Source organism: Barbatula barbatula (assembly GCF_947034865.1).
Source record: "Barbatula barbatula genome assembly, chromosome: 21".
NCBI classification, from domain to species: domain Eukaryota; kingdom Metazoa; phylum Chordata; class Actinopteri; order Cypriniformes; family Nemacheilidae; genus Barbatula; species Barbatula barbatula.
In genome coordinates this window covers 2501487-2521691 of record NC_136784.1, presented here as the reverse complement: position 1 = coordinate 2521691, position 20205 = coordinate 2501487, and the positions used below count along the sequence as shown (strand labels likewise).

General features: G+C 42.6%; 2 protein-coding genes across 3 annotated transcripts; one reads left to right on the top strand and one right to left on the bottom strand.

Moving 5' to 3' along the window:
- Positions 1–383: 383 nt before the first annotated feature.
- On the top strand, positions 384–17933 carry chd4a (chromodomain helicase DNA binding protein 4a). Of its 2 annotated transcripts, none has more exons than XM_079484514.1 (41): positions 384–901; positions 1332–1460; positions 3692–3813; positions 4449–4667; positions 4783–4901; positions 5046–5311; positions 5600–5724; positions 5823–5961; positions 6319–6485; positions 7312–7548; positions 7761–7964; positions 8215–8426; positions 8515–8646; positions 9567–9666; positions 9765–9956; positions 10045–10245; positions 10330–10467; positions 10652–10773; positions 10912–11085; positions 11183–11324; positions 11431–11562; positions 11753–11870; positions 11982–12106; positions 12237–12329; positions 12416–12554; positions 12643–12812; positions 12970–13147; positions 13245–13331; positions 13422–13513; positions 13596–13729; positions 13864–14008; positions 14101–14263; positions 14361–14464; positions 14553–14820; positions 15114–15173; positions 15259–15411; positions 15509–15617; positions 15723–15855; positions 15933–16128; positions 16698–16861; positions 17111–17933. In XM_079484514.1, exons 2-41 carry the CDS (start codon positions 1406–1408, stop codon positions 17120–17122), a joined length of 5841 nt encoding a protein of 1946 aa, XP_079340640.1. In that variant the 5' UTR covers positions 384–901; positions 1332–1405; the 3' UTR covers positions 17123–17933. The 2 variants fall into 2 exon arrangements, with proteins under 2 accessions (XP_079340640.1, XP_079340639.1); XM_079484513.1 differs by having other exon boundaries at positions 6316–6485.
- Positions 17866–20024, bottom strand: LOC306910174 (melanoregulin). The gene is made up of 5 exons (XM_079484515.1): positions 19723–20024; positions 19085–19247; positions 18905–18995; positions 18545–18708; positions 17866–18328 (listed from the first exon to the last, which is right to left on the bottom strand). Exons 1-5 carry the CDS (start codon positions 19812–19814, stop codon positions 18131–18133), a joined length of 708 nt encoding a protein of 235 aa, XP_079340641.1. The 5' UTR covers positions 19815–20024; the 3' UTR covers positions 17866–18130.
- Between the last annotated feature and the right edge of the window lie 181 nt (positions 20025–20205).

The following is a 20205-nucleotide window of genomic DNA, read 5'->3' as shown; positions in this document are numbered from 1 at the left end:
AACGTCCCACTTCTATTATTTTGTGTGCCAGTCTACAGTATGGCACAGTTTTGGTGAAAAAGGCCTCACGCATCACAACGTGCGGACGACATCGCGGTCTTGTCTAGTTGCGATATGCAGTGGATGAAATTCAAACTTGGACACCAGGGTAGCCCATATCTATATCTATGGTTTTGCTTTCATTTTCTAGATCTCTTGTTTTAAGTCCCCAAGTAAACGGCAGAGTGGTGCGTGTTACCAAAAACTTAAGACACGCCCAGAAAAGTTTTCATAACGGACGTCATTTCATGCGTTCATGAATGGCTACTGTACATACAGTCTGCACACAGAATAGTAATAAAGGCCTGGAGTTGCTAATCGACTCCCCCCCACCTTCCGGCTCAGTCCTCGTTCCGTCTTTTTTCGGAGTTATGGTTATTGTGGGATGTCAGTGACTATGTTGGTTATTATGGGATGTTAACAGGAGTGGGAGGGGTGGCTGTCTCTATGGTGACAGTTGCTAAGGGCCCGGGCGGAATGGGGAAGAGAGGGTCTGTCTTTGGTGTGGGGGGTTATTATGGTCTGTACGTTGCAAGGTAACTATGCGCAGGGGGGAGGGGTGAACGTCTGTATGTATGTGTATGTGTGAATATGGGGAGGGAGATTATTATGGGATGTCTGGCCCCTGATCTCTTTGTGTCTATGCAAAGGCTGTAAGTGGCAAAGGAAGAAACTGCGACGTTGTGTGCATCCTGCAGCCGAGAACGAAAACACATAATCAGACACAATATTTGACATCTTTTAGTGATTAGAAACAGGAATAGCACAGCTGTTTATAAAAAAAGCAGCCAGTTCAACGAGGAGACATCTTGCATTGCGTTTGCAGCACCTCTGTGTATTTGAAAAGGGAACAAGTCAAGTTGTGAGTACACTTTTAAACGCTCTATACCAATAATACTGCATATATATATGTCCATGGATCGTTCAGTTTGACATATTTAAATGCATAAGAACATTAAAAGTTAAGGACACATGGCGTTTAAGGCACACGAACGAATTTAGCCGGTATATGTAAAGACCTCACTTTACGCAGGTTAGCCCTGACGTTAGCATACTTAGCTAGTGTCTTAGCCGATCATCACCCACATTATGACCCATTTGCGTATTCAGTGTCCATAACTTGTTTCAAACGCGTGGCTTAAAAAGTTTAAGGGTCATTCACATCTCGCATGAAACGGAAAGGTGTTTACCCAGCACTATTTACACGGATTCGATTGGTTTTATAGAGCATGCTACCGTGACTATTAACTTCCGTTTTTATTGTTCTTGCGTTTTGCCTCCCCCGGCTTCAGGAAAGCGCCAGAGGAGGACACCATCGCCGCACAAGTTTTCACGATCCTCTCGAGCTGGTGGAAATACCGTCGACATGTCCGGCAGCGAGGACGACAGAGACGACTTTCAACGTCGCGCGATGGTGCAAGGTAAAATATTCACGTTTGCTTTGACGCTAGTCACAACTTCACGTTACAGCTTATCGACCACGTATGGACACGTTTGGTGTTCGGAAACGGACGATTCGCGTTGTATATATTGGAAATGTAATGTAGCGAAGCTAATACCGGACTCCTTTATCTGACTAACCAGCGGCTAGGCGGCTAATTCAACAACAAGCTGCGTTGTTGCGGTATAACGAAGTTCGCATAAACGACCAAAACGGTCATTTTTACATTTGAGTCTTACGATTCGTCTGGTAAACTTTGCAGTTTTATTACCCGCTCGATTTTTTTCTCCCTGTCCTTGTTTCTGTTGTCATTTTCTACGCGGCTAACCGTCGGCCGACCGAAGCGGTGTATTTCACAATTGTCCCCAAATACTTTGACTTAATTTCGGACGGTATGTAAGCGCCGTGAGGCATTTGTTAAAGTCCAGTGGTTGTTTTAATGCTCATATTGATAGTGTTGTGCTACCGGTATTGCTGCCTTGCGGCCTACCGGTATCAGTCGCGTGCGTGTTTGAGTTTGACGCGTGAAGATAGATTTTCAGCGGGCTCTTGGGAAATGAGTTGAAAAGCGATCGTTTCGCCTCTTAAACTTCATTTTAAATACTTTATTTTGGTTTTGCACACCGGTTAGCATGTGCAGAAATCGGATGTGACGCCAGTTTTCGGGGAAATGGTTTAAGGGTGGCTTTACGTCAACATTCAAGGTGCTTTCTGCCTGGAGAAAAATATAATATCTAACATTTATTTAATCTATTATTGGCCTTTTAATTATATAAAAAAAGGCTTGTAGGATAGTTTTTCATCAAAATGTTGTTTAAGATGGACTCGAACAACTGTCAGTCGAGACTGACGTGAAACTATATATTGATATTATATGAGACATTAATAAGTATAGGCTCTGTGATCTTAATGATTCAAGGCCTTACATAAATGTAATTGTGTGTTATTTCTATTCCCTTTATTATTAATATGATTCAATAATTAATAATCAAATTTTATAATGTATTGTTTGTATTAGACAGTTGCATACTTCATATTGCTTTCAAATAGTATTTCAAAATAAAAGCTGTAAGCAATTGGCACTTTGGCAATCAATAAATCAAATATACATTTTAACCCATAACAGGGCGCTCTGGAATACTTGATTCTGATTGGCCATTCGCAACCGTAAAATGATCCTGGTCATTCTGCAATAACAGTAATAAACAACTGTACGTTATACCTTTACGTAAAGTATCCAAATGGCCTGTTATAAACATTAAGACCACAATTGAATCTGAGTTTACACGACCTCCATTCACACATCTCTATATTTTATACATATTTGAATGCATTTGTTTTTTACTTGGTGCTCTCCAACTGTAAGTGCTGTGTCAGATGAAACATACCGCTCTCTCTCGGTCAGTCGTGTCATTTAATACATCCTGTATCACTGTGGAATTCAGCTTTATGTACCTAGAAAATGGCAGAATGTGTAGAGACACATCGCACTCCAACACGGCTCAAATGACCAGAATAGGTTTCTAAATTAATTATCCATTTATGCGCTTTTATAGGGTTATACGTCAGTATTATTGAACGCTACTGATAATTGATAGAATTAAGCAGAGGAGCGGCACAGCATCTTACTATTGCGCCTGAATGTTAAAGGGGTCATGTGCCGCGAATACGTGTTTTTCTGTATCTTTGGTGGGTTATAAAGAAGCACATGCATGTATTAAACACGTGAAATTGCAAAAATTGTAAGTGTCGGAGCAAAAGATGGGTTCTATCTAAAAGCGAATGCTCACCCAGACCTGCCTGAAACGCCTCGTGTAACCACACCCCCACAAATCTACGTCGTGGTATGATTTGACTAAGACCACCCAAATGTAAACACAAGTAATGCGGACGAACCCGTCAATACAACTGCTTTTGAACCCGATGTTCCAAATATGGTAAGAGACGATACATTGCCGTCACACGCTTGCAGTATCCGACCAATCACTACGCACTGGTTAACTGACCAATCAGAGCACACCTCCCTTTTCAGAGCGATGAGCTGTAATAAATCCACACGTTTCAGAGAGGCGGCGCTAAAAGGAGATCCAGCGTTAAATCGTGCATACACATTGCATTACATCTAAAACAAACAATGATATTCGTTTTAGCCGTGTCATACGACCCCTTTAAAGCGACAGTTGTTTGATTTGACACGCATTTGTTGAACAGATGAGGATGACCTGGATGAGGAGATGTCAGAGAATGAAGCGCCCAAGGTGAAAAAGAAGAAGAAAGCTAAGAAAAGTAGCCGCGAGAGCAAAGGCAGCAAACGAAATCGCTCCCGAAGAGAGGTAATGGCTTTTTCTATAGAATGCATGGCTGTTGTTTGCAATACTATTGAATGTGGTATTAGCTGTCCTTATGTTATGGTTTACAAACACCCCCCACTGACACTGGACTAATGGAAAACATCCTAATGACTCTTCAAATCAGAACAATGGACAATAGCAAGCTACTGAATCCCAAATGAACTATTTCATTATTGAAAGCAGAAGCCGTTGTGATTAAAATAATGCATTTCTTTTAAAAATTCAAAGTTAAGAACTAAATTAATTATCAAACATGATGTGAGCTTTTAAATGATTTCCTAAATGACCCCTTCTTCCTGAAAGTGTTTTTTCAATCGTGCTTGAATGTAAATGCAAATCACACAAATTGTAAGCCAGTTAATGTAACTTTGCAAGTGGTTTCCCAGACGCCATAGACATTCCAAACTCATGACCACCATAGAAATGTGACACGGAATGAGTTTGACGCAACACAGTGACATGACAAAGTGTCTTTTTCATTATTGTTCATTAATGTGTGCTAAACTGACTTTATTAGACATTCAATAATATATATGTTTTGTCTTCAATTTCGTCTTTAGCCAATGTTTTAAATGATTATAAAAATATGATGTCTAATCATCCCATGTGTGGTCCAGGATATCAGTTCACCGGAGCCAGGAGACGGCCCTGATATGGATGATGAGGACGATCGCTCAGACAGCGAGGGAAGCAACTACACACCCGGCAAGAAAAAAAAGAAAAGAGCCAGCACGTCAAAGGAGAAAAAGAGAAGCAGTTCGTCTGGAGACAGAACCTCAGCGGCTTCCAAACGCAGGGAACCTGAAGAAGATGAAGATGAGGACGACGATGATTCGGTAAGGAAATGTGATTTTAAATTGCAGTGCGTGTGAGGCTAAGTTGATTGTTTTTTTTCAATTGATGGATCTTCGCTAGATCCTTAACCAAGTGTTTTTCTCTACTGATCTGAAGGAGCCAAAGAGTTCCTCTCAGCTTCTTGATGCCTGGGGTATGGAGGACATCGATCATGTCTTCACTGAGGAAGACTATAGAACTCTGACCAATTATAAGGCCTTCAGCCAATTTGTCAGGTATGATTGTATTTCGCAAGTACTAGATAAGCAAGCAAAGATCTTCGATAAGGAAACATGTCATTTGAGAAATGCAAATGAGACTGAGGAACATTTGTTGTGCGTCTCTAAAGATTTGGACATCATTTGTTTTTTTACCTGCAGGCCCCTAATCGCTGCCAAAAATCCAAAAATCGCTGTCTCCAAAATGATGATGGTTCTTGGAGCCAAGTGGCGAGAGTTCAGCACTAACAACCCTCTCCGGGGAGCAGCTGCTGCCACCACAGCCCTGGCGGCCGCTTCTGCCGCAGCGACGGTTGACGTCGCCGTAGTACCAGAACCAGCACCCGCTGCGCCTGCACCCCAGCTCAGTGTAGAACAGACTGCTCCAGCACCTCCATTACGCAAAGCTAAAACTAAAGAGGGCAAGGGTGAGTGGAACCTGGTCAAATTTATGTAGAGAGTTTGAGGCAATGGTCATCTTTTGTAGATTCAGATAAAAGCTTCTGTCTAATATAGTCGTCATCTTTTGCACTTTAAGTGGCTGTTAGCAGCTCCTTTTTTGTATCTTGTATTGTTTTTGTAGCGTTTTCCTAAAACATCTTCAGTATCTGTCATATTCTGAATTTTGAGCACAGATACCTGGTGACTGGTTTTACTTTATGACTGTTGACATGAAAAATTGTGTCACAATTCAAGCTCACCCCTGCGTGTTTCAGGTCCAAACGCACGTAAGAAGTCCAAGCCCGCCCCCAAACCTCAGGAGAAGAAGGCGAAGACTAAGAAAGTTGCTCCTCTGAAGATCAAACTAGGAGGCTTCAACAGCAAGAGGAAACGCTCATCTGTAATAATCTCTCTGATTACTTTATTCTATAGTTAATTCTTCAATATCTCCTTTGGCTATGCTTAACCGTGCCTGTGTTTCAAATATGTTGTCTACAGAGTGAAGAAGACGATGTCGACGTGGACAGTGATTTTGATGATGGCAGTATGAACAGCATGTGCGTGTCGAACGGCTCGAACAGTCGCGGCAGTCGCAGCAGCAGCGCTAAGAAGAAACCCAAGAAGAAGACAAAGAAGGGTGAGAGTGTTTTTCTCTCTTCTGGTGCCCCTCATTAGGCTCTAACCGGCTTAGACAACACCCTGTGACTCACTCAATAACTGTCATTGACGGCGCCTTATTAAGTGACCAGAATTTCCTTTTTATCGCATGCTGGAGAGCGAGCACTGGATTGGTTAAACCTGCCCAGTTACAAGTACAGATTTATAAAATTATTAGCAAAATTATCATAACATTAAGTCTACGCCTGGTTTTAAAGGAACACACCTTTGGGTTACGTACACTGAAATATGACAGTCTTGTGTTGCACTTACAATGGAAGTGAACGGAGCGAAAGACTCTGATCATGCTAAATACAGGATGTCTTTGTCATAGCAGATGAAGATGGTGATGGCTATGAAACGGATCATCAGGACTACTGTGAGGTCTGTCAGCAGGGCGGAGAGATCATTCTCTGCGACACATGCCCAAGAGCCTATCACATGGTCTGCTTGGATCCAGATATGGAGAAGGCACCAGAGGGCACCTGGAGCTGCCCACACTGCGTGAGTGACTTCCTGTCATTATCTAGGGCATTATCTAGTTTTATTTAACGGTCTTGCTGCTGCTTATTCGCAGTCAGTGATTTGAACAGAACTACATTCTGAACAGTAGAGGTCTGCGCGGGACTGTTTTTTCCCGCTGAAAATTCACTCTGTGTACACCCGCTATCTGCTTAGAATGATTTTCGTCCCGATCTGATGGATCCCTCTAAATTTAGATCACGTTTTCAGATCTCACATTTAAATTTCTCCATAGCAAATATAAAACACGCTATACAAAAACAAATCCGTAATTATTCTTACATTTTAATGTCAATACAGTAGACAAATTGCCACAGAGAAAAATACATTAAATATGCATTAAATATACCGTTGGCTTGTGCAAAATAACATCCATGCAAGAAATATCCTGATGACCCCCCCCCCGTGCAAATTAAACTTATAACGGAGTAAGAACTGGTCCATGTGCGCATCACATGCAAAGCACAGTCCTAAGATCTGGCTCTACATGTGGTCAGTTCGAAGGATGTTGGGAGTTTGCACCTGTCCAAAGACCCGCTGACGTCCAAAGTTCTAGAGTTTGCTACCGCTACCGTCTTTTATTCCAAATATAATCACGTGCCGCAAGAATCCGCATCTGGTCCTGAGGAAGAGCCAGGGGAATGCAGACCTCTACTGCACAGTGTCGTGAATTATTTCTGCTTGTAAAGAAGTGTGAAGTTTTCAAATATAAAACCTTTCTTTTATGGTAGATATAGACCAGACATTACACTGAAGGCCATATTGAGCATTATAAGGGTTTATCATCATTGTGTATGTCCTCTCTCAGGAGAAGATGGGCATCCAGTGGGAGGCACGCGAGGACGGGTCAGACGGAGAGGAGGATAATGATGCGGTAGTCGGTGAGGCAGAAGAGGATGACCACCACATGGAGTTCTGCAGAGTTTGTAAAGATGGCGGAGAGCTACTGTGCTGTGACTCTTGCCCCTCGTCGTACCACATTCACTGCCTCAACCCACCCCTGCCCGAGATACCCAACGGAGAATGGATCTGCCCACGATGCACAGTGAGTTACAATTTATAGTATATCAGGTTTGAAGTGATGTGCACTCAAAATATTTAAAGTCTTGCAGTCATTCCAATAGCTTAGATGAAGCGGGTCGCCCCCTAATGGCGGCTTTCATGTTAGCCGATTTGCACTTTCTATATTCTGGGTAACCTTTGTTTTCAGATTTCTCATATGACAAACTGATCACGTGGTATGATTTTTTTTCTCAGTGTCCTGCTATGAAGGGTAAGGTGCAGAAGATTCTGACCTGGCGCTGGACCGAACCTCCTCCTCCCACCCCTGTTCCACGACCTGCTGACCTTCCAGCCGAGGCTCCAGACCCCGCCCCATTGGCTGGTCGCCCTGACAGGGAGTTCTTTGTTAAATGGCAGAATATGTCCTATTGGCACTGCTCCTGGGTTTCTGAATTACAGGTAAGAATGAGAGAATAGTGATGAGATAATTAAAGAACATAGTTTTCTTAAAATGTGGCTTGATTTTGTTGTCCTAGAAGACAATAAATGATTATTTTGGCGATGCGATCGTATGTACCTGAAATCGCTACCTTTATTTGTATGGCTACTTTTGTCTAGAAAAAGTCTTAACCTATAATTGGAACCCAGGTAAAATGTGTTTGTCCCAAACAGTGATGTTTAATGTAATCACATTTCGTGTGTTCTTCAGCTGGAGATGCACTGTCAGGTGATGTTCAGAAACTACCAGCGCAAAAACGACATGGACGAACCGCCGCCCGTAGACTTCGGATGTGAGGGAGATGAGGACAAGAGCGACAAGAGGAAGATCAAAGACCCCACCTATGCCAAGATGGAGGAGAAATACTACCGCTTCGGCATCAAGATGGAGTGGATGATGATTCATCGCATTCTGAACCACAGGTGAGGCCACCTTCAGGTTCATCTTTCGAATCATTTCCTGTTCAATTCATGGCCAGATATTTCATCCACAATTTGGTTTTGCATCTAGTGTGGATAAAAAGAATTTCTGTCACTACCTCATCAAGTGGAGGGACTTAACGTATGATCAGTCCACGTGGGAAGCGGATGATATGGATGTTCCTGACTTTGACACCTACAAACTACAGTACTGGAACCACAGGTATACAACCTATATAGAATAAATATGTATTTATGTACCTGTAGCTCAGTGGTAAGAGCATTGCGTTAACAACGCAAGGTTGTGGATTCGATTGCAGATACCTATGTATAAATGTATAGGATAATGCAAAGTAAGTCGCTTTGGATAAAAGCGTCTGCTAAATGTAATGTATCTTCCAGAACTGAATTTTGGCGTGTTTGGTACAATATAACATTCGACACGGTTTGATCATGATATCTTCTAGGGCTGGACGATATATATATATATATAGATATATATATATATTATATTGCGGTTCACACTAGTTATTAGGACTGTGTATTGGCAAGTGCCTCTCGATACGATACATATCACGGTAGATGGGTCACAATTACATATATTGCTATCTATTTCGATACGATACACATTTGCGATATATTGCAATACTTTAAATAAAGAAAATTAAAAGTAGAGCTAATGAAGGGGACACCACACAAAACATGACAGCTTTTGCCAAGTGCCTTCCAAACCTCTACATAAAGGCAAGCATTTGCTCTGTTCACTCCAAAGTCTAAACTACAAGGGCTCCCCCATTCGAAGGAGTAGGGCATAGTATTGATGACTATATTTGGAATGTTGCCTTGACGGTTTGGTACGAATACATGTACTGTTACACCCCTAGGGCATAGGGACGATCATTTCAAAATGGAACGCAGGGTGTGTGTGTAAATCGTTCTTCTTCTGCCTTCTTCAGTCTGAGTTTCTGCGCGATAGCGCCATCCGACTTTCGGATGTTGGCTTTTAACAGTAATTCGTTGAAGAAACTGACCATAAGTATTGCACAATGTATGTGATGTTATTAGGTAATATACAGAAAAGTGAGGTTTCGGATCAGAAATAAAAACTTCATGATGGTTGACATGCTGTTTTCTCTCTTAAAGGGAGTTAATGATGGGTGACGAAGGTAAACCAGGTAAGAAGATGAAGCTCAAAGGCAAGATGCGAAAACTTGACCGACCTCCAGAGAACCCTGTTGTGGATGTAAGTCCGTTTTATTTAGTTTGGTCCTGTGCTATATTGAGACATCTTGCGCTCTAAACCCACCTGTCTGTATGGAAATCCGTTCCCCCCTCTTCTAGCCGACCATGAAGTTCGAGCGTCAGCCGGAATATCTGGACACCACAGGTGGAACGCTGCATCCGTACCAGCTGGAGGGGCTGAACTGGCTGCGCTTCTCCTGGGCTCAGGGAACCGACACCATCCTGGCAGACGAGATGGGTTTGGGGAAGACCGTACAGACTGCCGTTTTTCTTTATTCACTGTATAAAGAGGTGTGCAGCTGTTTTAATATCAAACCAACTGTATGTGCTGACTCATGTGTCTGTTCCTGAAGCTCGATCATTGTGTATTATTTGCTAGGGTCACTCGAAGGGTCCGTTCCTAGTCAGTGCCCCTCTCTCCACCATCATTAATTGGGAGCGAGAGTTTGAGATGTGGGCCCCAGACATGTACGTGGTCACGTACGTCGGTGACAAAGACAGCAGGGCTGTCATCAGAGAAAACGAGTTCTCGTTCGAGAACAACGCCATCCGCGGTGGCAAGAAAGCCTCTAAGATGAAGGTCGGTGAGACGGACTGTGCACGGTTTCATGAAGAATAAAAGCCCTCGATTGATATTAACAGTTCTTTCCTCTACGCCATGCAGAAAGAAGCGTCGGTGAAGTTTCACGTTCTGTTGACCTCCTATGAGTTGATCACTATTGACACGGCCGTTCTGGGCTCCATCGACTGGGCGTGTTTGGTGGTTGATGAGGCGCACAGGCTAAAGAACAACCAATCAAAAGTGAGTAATCATAATGTGGGTCCTATGTTGTGGTGAACTGCTGGTGTGTAGAAAATGAGAAGTTTGATCACTGCTTAATCATGGGTGATTGATGCAAAGCAGCTTTAGTAAAGATTTGATATCAACCGCTCATAAAAATGATTGTTTATTACATCAATGTCTGTTGACTGGTGTTTCTTGACAGTTTTTCAGAATTCTGAACAATTACCCGCTACAGCACAAGTTGTTGTTGACTGGAACTCCACTACAAAACAACTTAGAAGAGCTTTTCCATCTGCTTAACTTCCTCACGCCAGAGAGATTCAGGTGTGTCTGTGTGTTATATAATGTTGGCTGAAGATGATACTCAAGCATGTGTGGTACATGCTAAATTGCCTAATATCGTCTGGTTTATATCTTCATATATGAATGGGTTTGAAAGTAATGCTTTGTTCCACTCCACAGTAATCTTGAAGGTTTCTTGGAGGAGTTCGCCGACATCGCCAAGGAGGACCAGATCAAGAAGCTTCACGACATGCTGGGACCGCACATGCTCAGGAGACTCAAGGCAGACGTGTTCAAGCACATGCCCTCCAAAACGGAGCTCATCGTAAGAGTGGAGCTCAGCCCCTTGCAGAAGTGAGTGTGGACAGAACACCAGAGATCAGAGAGACTACAGCCATGAGATATCACGGTTTGCTCGAATGTTAATCCACATTTTGATATTTGAATCCAGGAAATATTACAAGTTCATCCTGACGCGTAATTTTGAAGCTCTGAACACCCGTGGCGGAGGAAACCAAGTTTCTCTGCTGAACGTGGTCATGGACCTGAAAAAGTGCTGCAATCATCCTTATCTGTTCCCCGTCGCTGCTACGGTACGACTCGCATTCATCTGCTGATTATATGATGCTACAGATTTAGATGATGCTGGAGTCTTGAATAGGCGCAGCACAGTGATTTTTGATTGGCTGTGTGAAACAGGAAGCTGCCAAGTTGCCCAATGGGATGTACGAGGGCAGTGCCCTTACAAAAGCTGCTGGCAAACTGCTGCTGCTGCAGAAGATGATGAGGAAACTCAAGGAGGGCGGACACAGGGTGCTCGTCTTCTCTCAGGTAAGCACGCATGAACACATGTACGCAAATAAGCTGTCTGGGGGGTGCCTGTGGCCTCAAACTGTATAACTTGTTCACCTAGATTCAAGTCCTATTAGCAGAAAGTCAAATATTCTTGCATGCTTTTACACTCCAGTGACTTGTATTGTGGTGAACTGTGTCAATAACGTGTTTATATTTGATCCAACAGATGACCAAAATGTTAGATCTACTGGAGGACTTCCTGGAAAACGAGGGCTACAAATATGAGCGTATCGATGGAAGCATCACGGGAGGCATGAGACAGGAAGCCATCGACCGCTTTAACGGTAAGTCTTTCTCATTTGAAATATTCACCGAGTGTATTTGTGCTTTCTTCATCTGTCTAATCTAATGACGTTTATATCTGTGTGTTGATGAATTGTGGGTCTTCGTTGTAGCTCCTGGTGCTCCGCAGTTTGCGTTTCTGCTCTCGACCAGAGCTGGAGGTTTGGGAATCAATCTGGCAACCGCAGACACTGTGATCATCTATGACTCTGACTGGAATCCTCACAATGACATTCAGGTGAGATCGAACAGCAATCACCACGACGAAGCGTTTGTGCGGTCAGCATTTAAAAGATAAACATTGGACCATTTATTTTCCTGGAATAGATTGATGCAATGAGATACTTGATTATTTTTATTTTGTCTAGGCCTTTAGCAGAGCTCACAGAATTGGTCAAAACAAGAAGGTGATGATCTATCGTTTCGTGACCAAAGCTTCAGTGGAAGAAAGAATCACTCAGGTACTTTCAGAAGCAGTTGGAAGTACAGTAGAGTCAACTTTGCTCCAGCATCTTTCGAGGCTCACATGCTTCTCTCTTTTCTCAAGGTGGCCAAAAAGAAGATGATGTTGACTCACTTGGTTGTGCGTCCTGGATTGGGATCTAAGACCGGTTCGATGTCCAAACAGGAGCTCGATGACATCCTTAAATTTGGTACAGAGCAGCTCTTCAAGGATGAAGCAGAAGGTGGGCCTACAAAGCTTTTCATTCCTCATAGATTTGCAGTTGTGGATTCACAGATAGAAAGATTCTGATGTCCTGTTTTTCTTTTAAGGAGAGAACAAAGAGGACGACAGCAGTGTGATTCACTATGATGATAAAGCCATCGATCGGCTGCTGGATCGTAACCAGGACGCCACAGATGACACCGAGATCCAGAGCATGAACGAGTATCTCAGCTCCTTCAAAGTGGCTCAGTATGTGGTCAAGGACGAAGAGGAAGCCGTAAGTGTCCATCAGAGATTCGGACAAACTTGAAGCTGTTTGTTTGCTGGATATTTGGCATTGCAGACTTTATAAATGCAGCATCCCAATTTGCAGTGTGTCGAAATGTAAAAAGCATGTGTCTTTTCGTTTAATCTTTTGATGTTGTGCTTTTCAGGAGGAAGAGGTTCAGAGAGAGATCATCAAGCAGGAGGAGAGCGTAGATCCAGATTATTGGGAGAAGTTGCTGAGACATCACTACGAGCAACAGCAGGAGGATCTGGCTCGTAACCTCGGCAAAGGGAAACGTATCCGCAAACAGGTCAACTACAACGACGGCTCTCAGGAAGACAGAGGTGAGACCTGAAACCAAAACCACGTTACTTTTAAAACCGTAAATGAATATATTTGTGTTTCCTCAAACGTATTTACATTCGTCGTGCTTTATTATAGACTGGCAGGATGATCAATCTGACGGCCAATCGGATTATTCTGTCGCCTCGGAGGAAGGAGACGAAGATTTCGACGAGCGAACTGAAGGTGAGCCGAGCATGACTTAACTCAGGCTGGGTTTTGAAAATGGATTTAAAATGTTTTTTTCTGAGCGTTGTGTGTATTGTCGGCTTGCAGCCAATTCACGGCGACCCAACAGGAAAGGTCTCAGGAACGATAAAGACAAGCCATTGCCCCCCCTGCTGGCCAGAGTGAGCGGCAACATTGAGGTATGTGAAAGAACCGAGTTTCTTTGTTTAACCTTTAGTTGAGGTACCCGAATTCAGTATAAACACACAATTTTTTTGTTAGGTCTTGGGTTTCAACGCTCGCCAGAGGAAGGCTTTCCTGAATGCTGTCATGCGGTACGGGATGCCTCCGCAGGACGCCTTCACCACACAGTGGCTCGTCCGAGACCTGCGTGGAAAATCCGAGAAAGAGTTCAAGTGCGTTTTACACAGTTTAAACCGTTTCTTACGTGCAAATAAATGAAATATTTAACTTAGAAAGTGCTGAAATAGTAGGTTATCTATATTTTACGTATGAAAAATTAATCATTCTCTTGTTTTCTCTCCTGCAGAGCGTACGTTTCCCTTTTCATGAGACACTTGTGTGAACCAGGTGCAGATGGCGCTGAAAGCTTCGCTGACGGTGTTCCACGGGAGGGGTTGTCAAGGCAACACGTACTTACCCGTATCGGTGTAATGTCATTGATCCGAAAGAAGGTACGGGCCAGTTTTTATAAAGAAATGTGCATCATGTCTGTAGCGTTCTTTGTTTGTCAGTTCTTAAATATTTGAATGCTGTCTATCTTTAGGTTCAGGAATTCGAGCATGTGAACGGTCAGTGGTCCATCCCCTGGATGATGGAGCTGAACGAAAATAAAACCGTGTCCATCACCGGCAGCCAGCCGGACTCGCCCAGCAAAACGCCCTCTACTGGCACTCCAGCGGATACTCAGCCAAACACACCCGCTCCAGGTGCTCACGTCTCACCCTGCTTTTAACACCTCGCATCTGTCTTCTTAACTTATATTAGTCTGATTGTTACATGTTTCTGCATGAATTTGTTCCACAGATGGTATTTCCAAATCAGAAGACGGCGGGAAAGAAACCGATAAAGAGAAAGAGGTCAAAAATGGAGAGAATGAGAAAGAATCCAGTGAGAAAAAAGATAATGAAGTGAGTATCAGTGTGTGAACCTTAAAGCTAGTCTAAATGTGTTTAGCCTTGTGTTACCTTTTAAACCTAATGGAATTATTGTTTTAAGGTAATTGCCATCCCGGATGATGATGATGATGATGATGAGGACATGTCCTCCGAAGACAAAAGCAAAGAGAATGTTAAAGCCGGCGAGTCAGACTCCGATAAAGTGGACGGCAAGCAGGATGAATTAGAGAAAAAAGATGAGAAAGATGCAGAGGAAAAGACAGAGGACAAACCCAAAGCATCTGAAACTGATAAGGAACCCAAATCATCTGAAGCTGACAAGGAACCCAAAGCAACCGAAGCTGATAAGGCAGCTTCAGACACCAAAGGTAAACGTATTTAAAACATATTATTTCCAACATTATATTGTTTTCTACCTATTGTAATGTTAGTCAAGACTTCATCCAACAAAAACTTGATTATTTGGACCAGTTTGCATCATTTCACTGGTGTTAGTTTGGGAAGGAGTTTTCTTTGTAAGTGTTGAGGAAACCTTATTAAAAACCGACATTGATGTTAAAGCCACCAGTAAACGTTAGTTTAATTATAAACTCTTAAGGTTGCTTTCAAGGTGAAACAAATCATCCTCTAGACAACGTCTTTGTTCATACTTTTGTTGTAGGAGAGAAGGAAGATGAGCCTGAGAAGATGGACACTACCCCTGTTACAGATGAGAAGAAAGGTCTGTATCATCTCACTGAGTGACAAAATGGAGTCTGGAGATGCCATCCTTCCACTTTACTGACGCATGTCGCATTTCACTCCAGGTCAAAAGGACGAGAAAGAATCGGGTAAGACGGAGGAGGCTGGGAAACTGCCGAATGGTGAGACCACCAAAGACGCAGCTGCGGGAGTCACTGAAGAGAAGAAGAAAGCGAAGACACGCTTCATGTTTAACATCGCAGATGGAGGATTTACTGGTAAGATGGAGCGTCAAAAATAGTTGAAAATATATTACCAGACATGTTTCTTTCCGTATATTTGTTACGTTTGTACTAATCACTTTCTATCTTGCAGAATTGCACTCACTATGGCAGAACGAGGAGCGGGCCGCCACGGTTACCAAGAAGACCAATGAGATATGGCATCGTCGTCATGACTACTGGCTACTCGCTGGAATCATACAGTATCCTTAAGAAAGCGCTGCTCTCAATGTATGTACATGTGCAAATTATGTTCCCGAGATGAACAATGAATGTTCTGTGAAATCCAACTTAACTCGCGCTCTAAGACACGGCTACGCCCGCTGGCAGGACATTCAGAATGATGTCCGGTTCGCCATTCTCAACGAGCCCTTCAAGGGTGAAATCAACAGAGGAAACTTCCTGGAAATCAAGAACAAGTTTCTGGCCAGGAGATTTAAGGTATTTTGGTAATATTTCATATCAGAGCTGTTGTAGCATGTGTTATCGTGACGCACTAACATTGAAAACTTTTGCAGTTGCTGGAGCAGGCGCTGGTCATCGAGGAGCAGCTGCGCAGAGCTGCGTATCTGAACATGACGGAAGACCCCTCTCACCCCTCCATGGCTCTCAACACACGCTTCAGTGAAGTGGAGTGTCTGGCCGAATCTCACCAGCACCTGAGCAAGGAATCCATGTCTGGAAACAAACCTGCCAACGCTGTCCTGCATAAAGGTTTGTAATCCAAACTAGGGTTATCGCAATAACTGTGATATCAAAAACCTCAATTATCGTGAGTCACAATGGTCCCCCTGTGATCTGTATTCCTTTATCATTAAAGGATTATTCATTATTATTATTAATCTTTCCCTGTTCATTTTTTTCCTGCCGTCAAGTAGCTTAAATGTAACTACACCTCAATTTTAGGGAGAAAATACTCGGCAATGGTTTAAAATGATCATTTTGCACATGGCTTGTCTCAAAGCATATTAAAAACACCATATAAACATCAAACTCTTTCACACCCTATGTAAATGTGTATCTTGAGTGTTGCTCCTTGCCGATAAAAGACACAAAACTAAATTAAAGATGAATTGGCGTCATATATTTATTAATATATATATATATATATATATTGTGATAGACACCACGATAATAGCTCTGTTGCGGAGTCGCTTGGCCACGATAACCGCAGAGGAAATGTTTTGATTCCCTGACAGCCCTAATCCAAACCTTCTTGTATAAGGTGCTTCCATCGCCGACCTGCTATAAAACTCATCGTGTTTTGTGTTCATGTTCTACAGTGCTGAAACAGCTGGAGGAGCTACTAAGCGACATGAAAGCAGATGTCACTCGTCTCCCGGCCACCATCGCCAGGATACCGCCGGTCGCCGTTAGGCTGCAGATGTCGGAGAGAAACATTCTCAGTCGTTTGGCCAGCAGAGGACCAGAGACACAGTCACAGCAGGTATTGAGAGATCCGACTTATGTCACAAAACGTTTCCTGATGATATTGTACGTATGATTTGAATATAAACTCTTTTTTTTATTTTTAAATGATCGTATTTAACAACAGATGGATGGCAAAACATAAGAGCAGTTAAATGCAAACAAATGTAGACAAAAAGATGAAATAAACACGTTACAATGAGCTATACTGAATTGAATCTTGAATCTTGGTTCCGTGAATTGATTTGTTTGTGATTTGCGTTGACAGGTGCAGCAGTAGCCACAGGGTTGGACAGCACCGCGCACCATCTACATTCCCGATTGCACATGATATCTCGTCTTGGCTTGAGTTCACGCCCTCGTACTGTCCGCTGAAACCCGGGCCGTGGATATTTGAGCTGTTGTTTTTTATTTTCCTAATTAATATTGTTTACATAATATTGTTGATGATGGTTTTTGGGACCTAAATAAAAATGTAATAAAGGTTTCTGTTCCTTTTAACGATGTCATTTCTGTATTTTTTTGGAATGCAAATCATTAAGCAATGGTTTACATTGGGGGTGTTGCGGCGAACAGATAAATGCAATAATCGCTGCATAAAGCAGTTTTTAGTACATTTTCTAAAAGACATTTGACTTGCAGAACATGAATCGTACAAACATGGCTATCCAGTTTAAGTTAAGCTGCCCCACTGCTGTTGAGTAATGACTCCGTAAACCTATCCAGCATTGTCATGACATTAGCATCAAATTGAAACGTTTGACTGACATTTGCTCAATGTATATTAAGATGACGTAATGCATTTTATAAGCTGTCAAACCCCATACATGCATTTGTAATTGTGGTGTAGTATACATTGTACATGTATGTAATTATATTCATGTTTATATCAGGGTACTGCAGTATTACATGTGTTAAAGAGGTCATTGTACCTTATCATTCCTTCTCGTTGGATACAATTGAATATGATCTACGAGAACACAAGCAGAGACAGACCTCAAGAGAGCACACAAAGTTTGATTTAAAATGTCGTTTCCAGCTTATACTTTTATTGATCACTTTCATATAAACAAACCCATCTGCTCTTCCCATCCCACAGTTATACAAGACATCCGATGTTGTGATAATTCCATCAAAGCGTTTCTGTAATATTTACTTTAACCTGTGCAAGTCACCTTCAGCAAACCCTCTCTCACCCGGACCCGAGTCAACATCGGTCCAGATCCACTGACCCCCAAAAACCCTCTAGATGATTGACACGACATAAACTCAACCGGCCCTCTTAAAGTTATTCCTCTGGTCCAGTGTTCTCATCCTCCTCTTCCTCTCCTCCAGATATGTTCTGATTCATACGAGACAGCAGAAGAGGAAGATTAATGGCACTGGTCTGTTCTTCGTCATCATCATCGTCGTCATCTCTAGGAGGGTAGAAGCGACGGGCCTTGGCCACGAAATCCTCAGCAGCGTCCAGATAAATGAGCCGATCCTGAGAGAGATTTTCCCAAACAACTTTACAAAACACCAACCGTACAGTCGTGATTTCAACCAAACATTAATATAGGACCAAATAATTCTGATTCGCTCAAAACAAAGAGAATGATCGCTTGTAGCTTCGTTCACTTGAAGTTAAGGTATCTTTAAAGTTAAAAACTATGATTTCTCATAGATGTCTTATAGAATTGTTTATTAAAGTGAACTGTACCAATATGAAGAGGTATCTCTCGGGTGGAGATTCTTTACTGTTGAATATGGATGTCTCGGTGTGGAGAGTCTGGAGGAGAGTCCGAGCCGTCGCTGCGTTTCTCATGCGGTCATATGAAGCGCTGGCAGAGACAGTCAACAGAGACTCCGCTTCTGCCATGAATCCTGAACAAACCACACATCTCACACTCATAATCCTTAAACATTTTTCCTTTAAGATGGTAGATTTGACCCTTTCCTCATTTTTGAGTTTTATGGAAAATGGCATATATTGTAAACTCTGGACCCATCCAGGATCTTGACTTGTGTCTTTAATAAAGGTCCATTGACACTTATACACCTATACGTAACTTATTCTTACCGAGGTTCTCTAAAATCATCTTCCAATTATCTCGCACCTCTCTCCTGACCTCTCTCATGGCCTGAATATCGATGCTCAAACGTCTGTAGCCCTATAGGATATCAATGAAACCAATGTGTTCTTTCGCTTGACAAATGAATTCATTCACATCCGTCTTCATTTGTCTACGTGTGTGTGTACCTGTGACCCTCTGCGGGTTTGGGCTCTGGACTGCAGCAGGTTGTAAAGCATCCGGTCGTCATCTCTCTCCGTGTGGGAGGAGTCTCCCGGTTCATTCCACAGGTTGGTCTCTTGGTCCCGCTTCTTTTTGGCCTCACGGTCAAAATATTCTAACGTCTCGTTACTGACAAACACACACAAACGGACGCATGTGGAACAGCATTCAACGGGATGAAAGTTTGAAAAGGTATAAACAAGAATTTAAAGGGATATAAAAATTCTGTCATCTTTTACTCACCTTTTTGTCATTCAAGCCCGTATGACTTTCTATCTTCCGCAGATCACAAAAGAAGATATTTTGAAGAACGCTGTTTACTGGTCCCCATTCGCTTGCATTGGTTTTGTGTCCATACAATAGAAGCCAATGGGGGCCAGAGATATCTTCCTTTTGAAAGTCGCACAGGCTTAAAACGACAAGACGTAGTAAATGATGACAGAATTTTCCTTTTGGTATTTCCATTAACGGCTAAAAGTGAGAGTTTTAAAGCGCCGGAGAAAGTAATGCACGTATGATTTGAAAATAAGCAACTTTTTTACAATACAGAACGTCTATGTGAACAAGCCGTTGCGTTAATCCCAAAAAAGAAAGATCCACTGACCTGATCAGAGGTCGCTTTTCTTCCTCATCATCGTCCTCACAGCAACAACAGCAGCAGAATCGCACACAGAACCTCTTGAACGCCGCACCCATCACACAAACTCAAATATGGACAAGAATAAAAGTGCACAAAGAGCAGATGGAAGAAAGATGGGCAGATGTTCAACAGATGAGTGTTAGAGACCACATCATTCTCTCCGAGCAAATATCAGTGACGTCCCTGAAACAGAGAAAAAAGACATGATGGTGTTTGTCACACTAAAAAGCTATTGGTCCACTCGCATATGAAGCATCTTTTTGGATCCGGAGGGCGACTGAAACACTTCTGTTCCTCTCTCTGGAATGAATAGATCACGGTTTAGTCATGAGTTAGTTCATCTTAACCTGAGGCCATCTCCAACGTCTAAAATAAGCAACTCAGATGTGCTTGTTCCTTCCGTGAACATACAAAACAAACTCCAACAAAGCCGTCCAAAATGATCTT

What these genes read in the sequence shown, in the direction of transcription:
- LOC306910174 (XM_079484515.1), bottom strand. Translation starts at nt 19,814, where the DNA reads ATGGGTGCGGCGTTCAAGAGGTTCTGTGTGCGATTCTGCTGCTGTTGT. An exon ending in AAACCCGCAGAGGGTCACAG is followed by an intron (nt 18,996 to 19,084) that starts GTACACACACAC and finishes GATATCCTATAG; the next exon opens with GGCTACAGACGTTTGAGCAT. An exon ending in AGAGATACCTCTTCATATTG is followed by an intron (nt 18,329 to 18,544) that starts GTACAGTTCACT and finishes AATCTCTCTCAG; the next exon opens with GATCGGCTCATTTATCTGGA.
- chd4a (XM_079484513.1), top strand. Translation starts at nt 1,406, where the DNA reads ATGTCCGGCAGCGAGGACGACAGAGACGACTTTCAACGTCGCGCGATG. An exon ending in AGAAAGCCTCTAAGATGAAG is followed by an intron (nt 10,246 to 10,329) that starts GTCGGTGAGACG and finishes TACGCCATGCAG; the next exon opens with AAAGAAGCGTCGGTGAAGTT. An exon ending in CTCACGCCAGAGAGATTCAG is followed by an intron (nt 10,774 to 10,911) that starts GTGTGTCTGTGT and finishes TCCACTCCACAG; the next exon opens with TAATCTTGAAGGTTTCTTGG.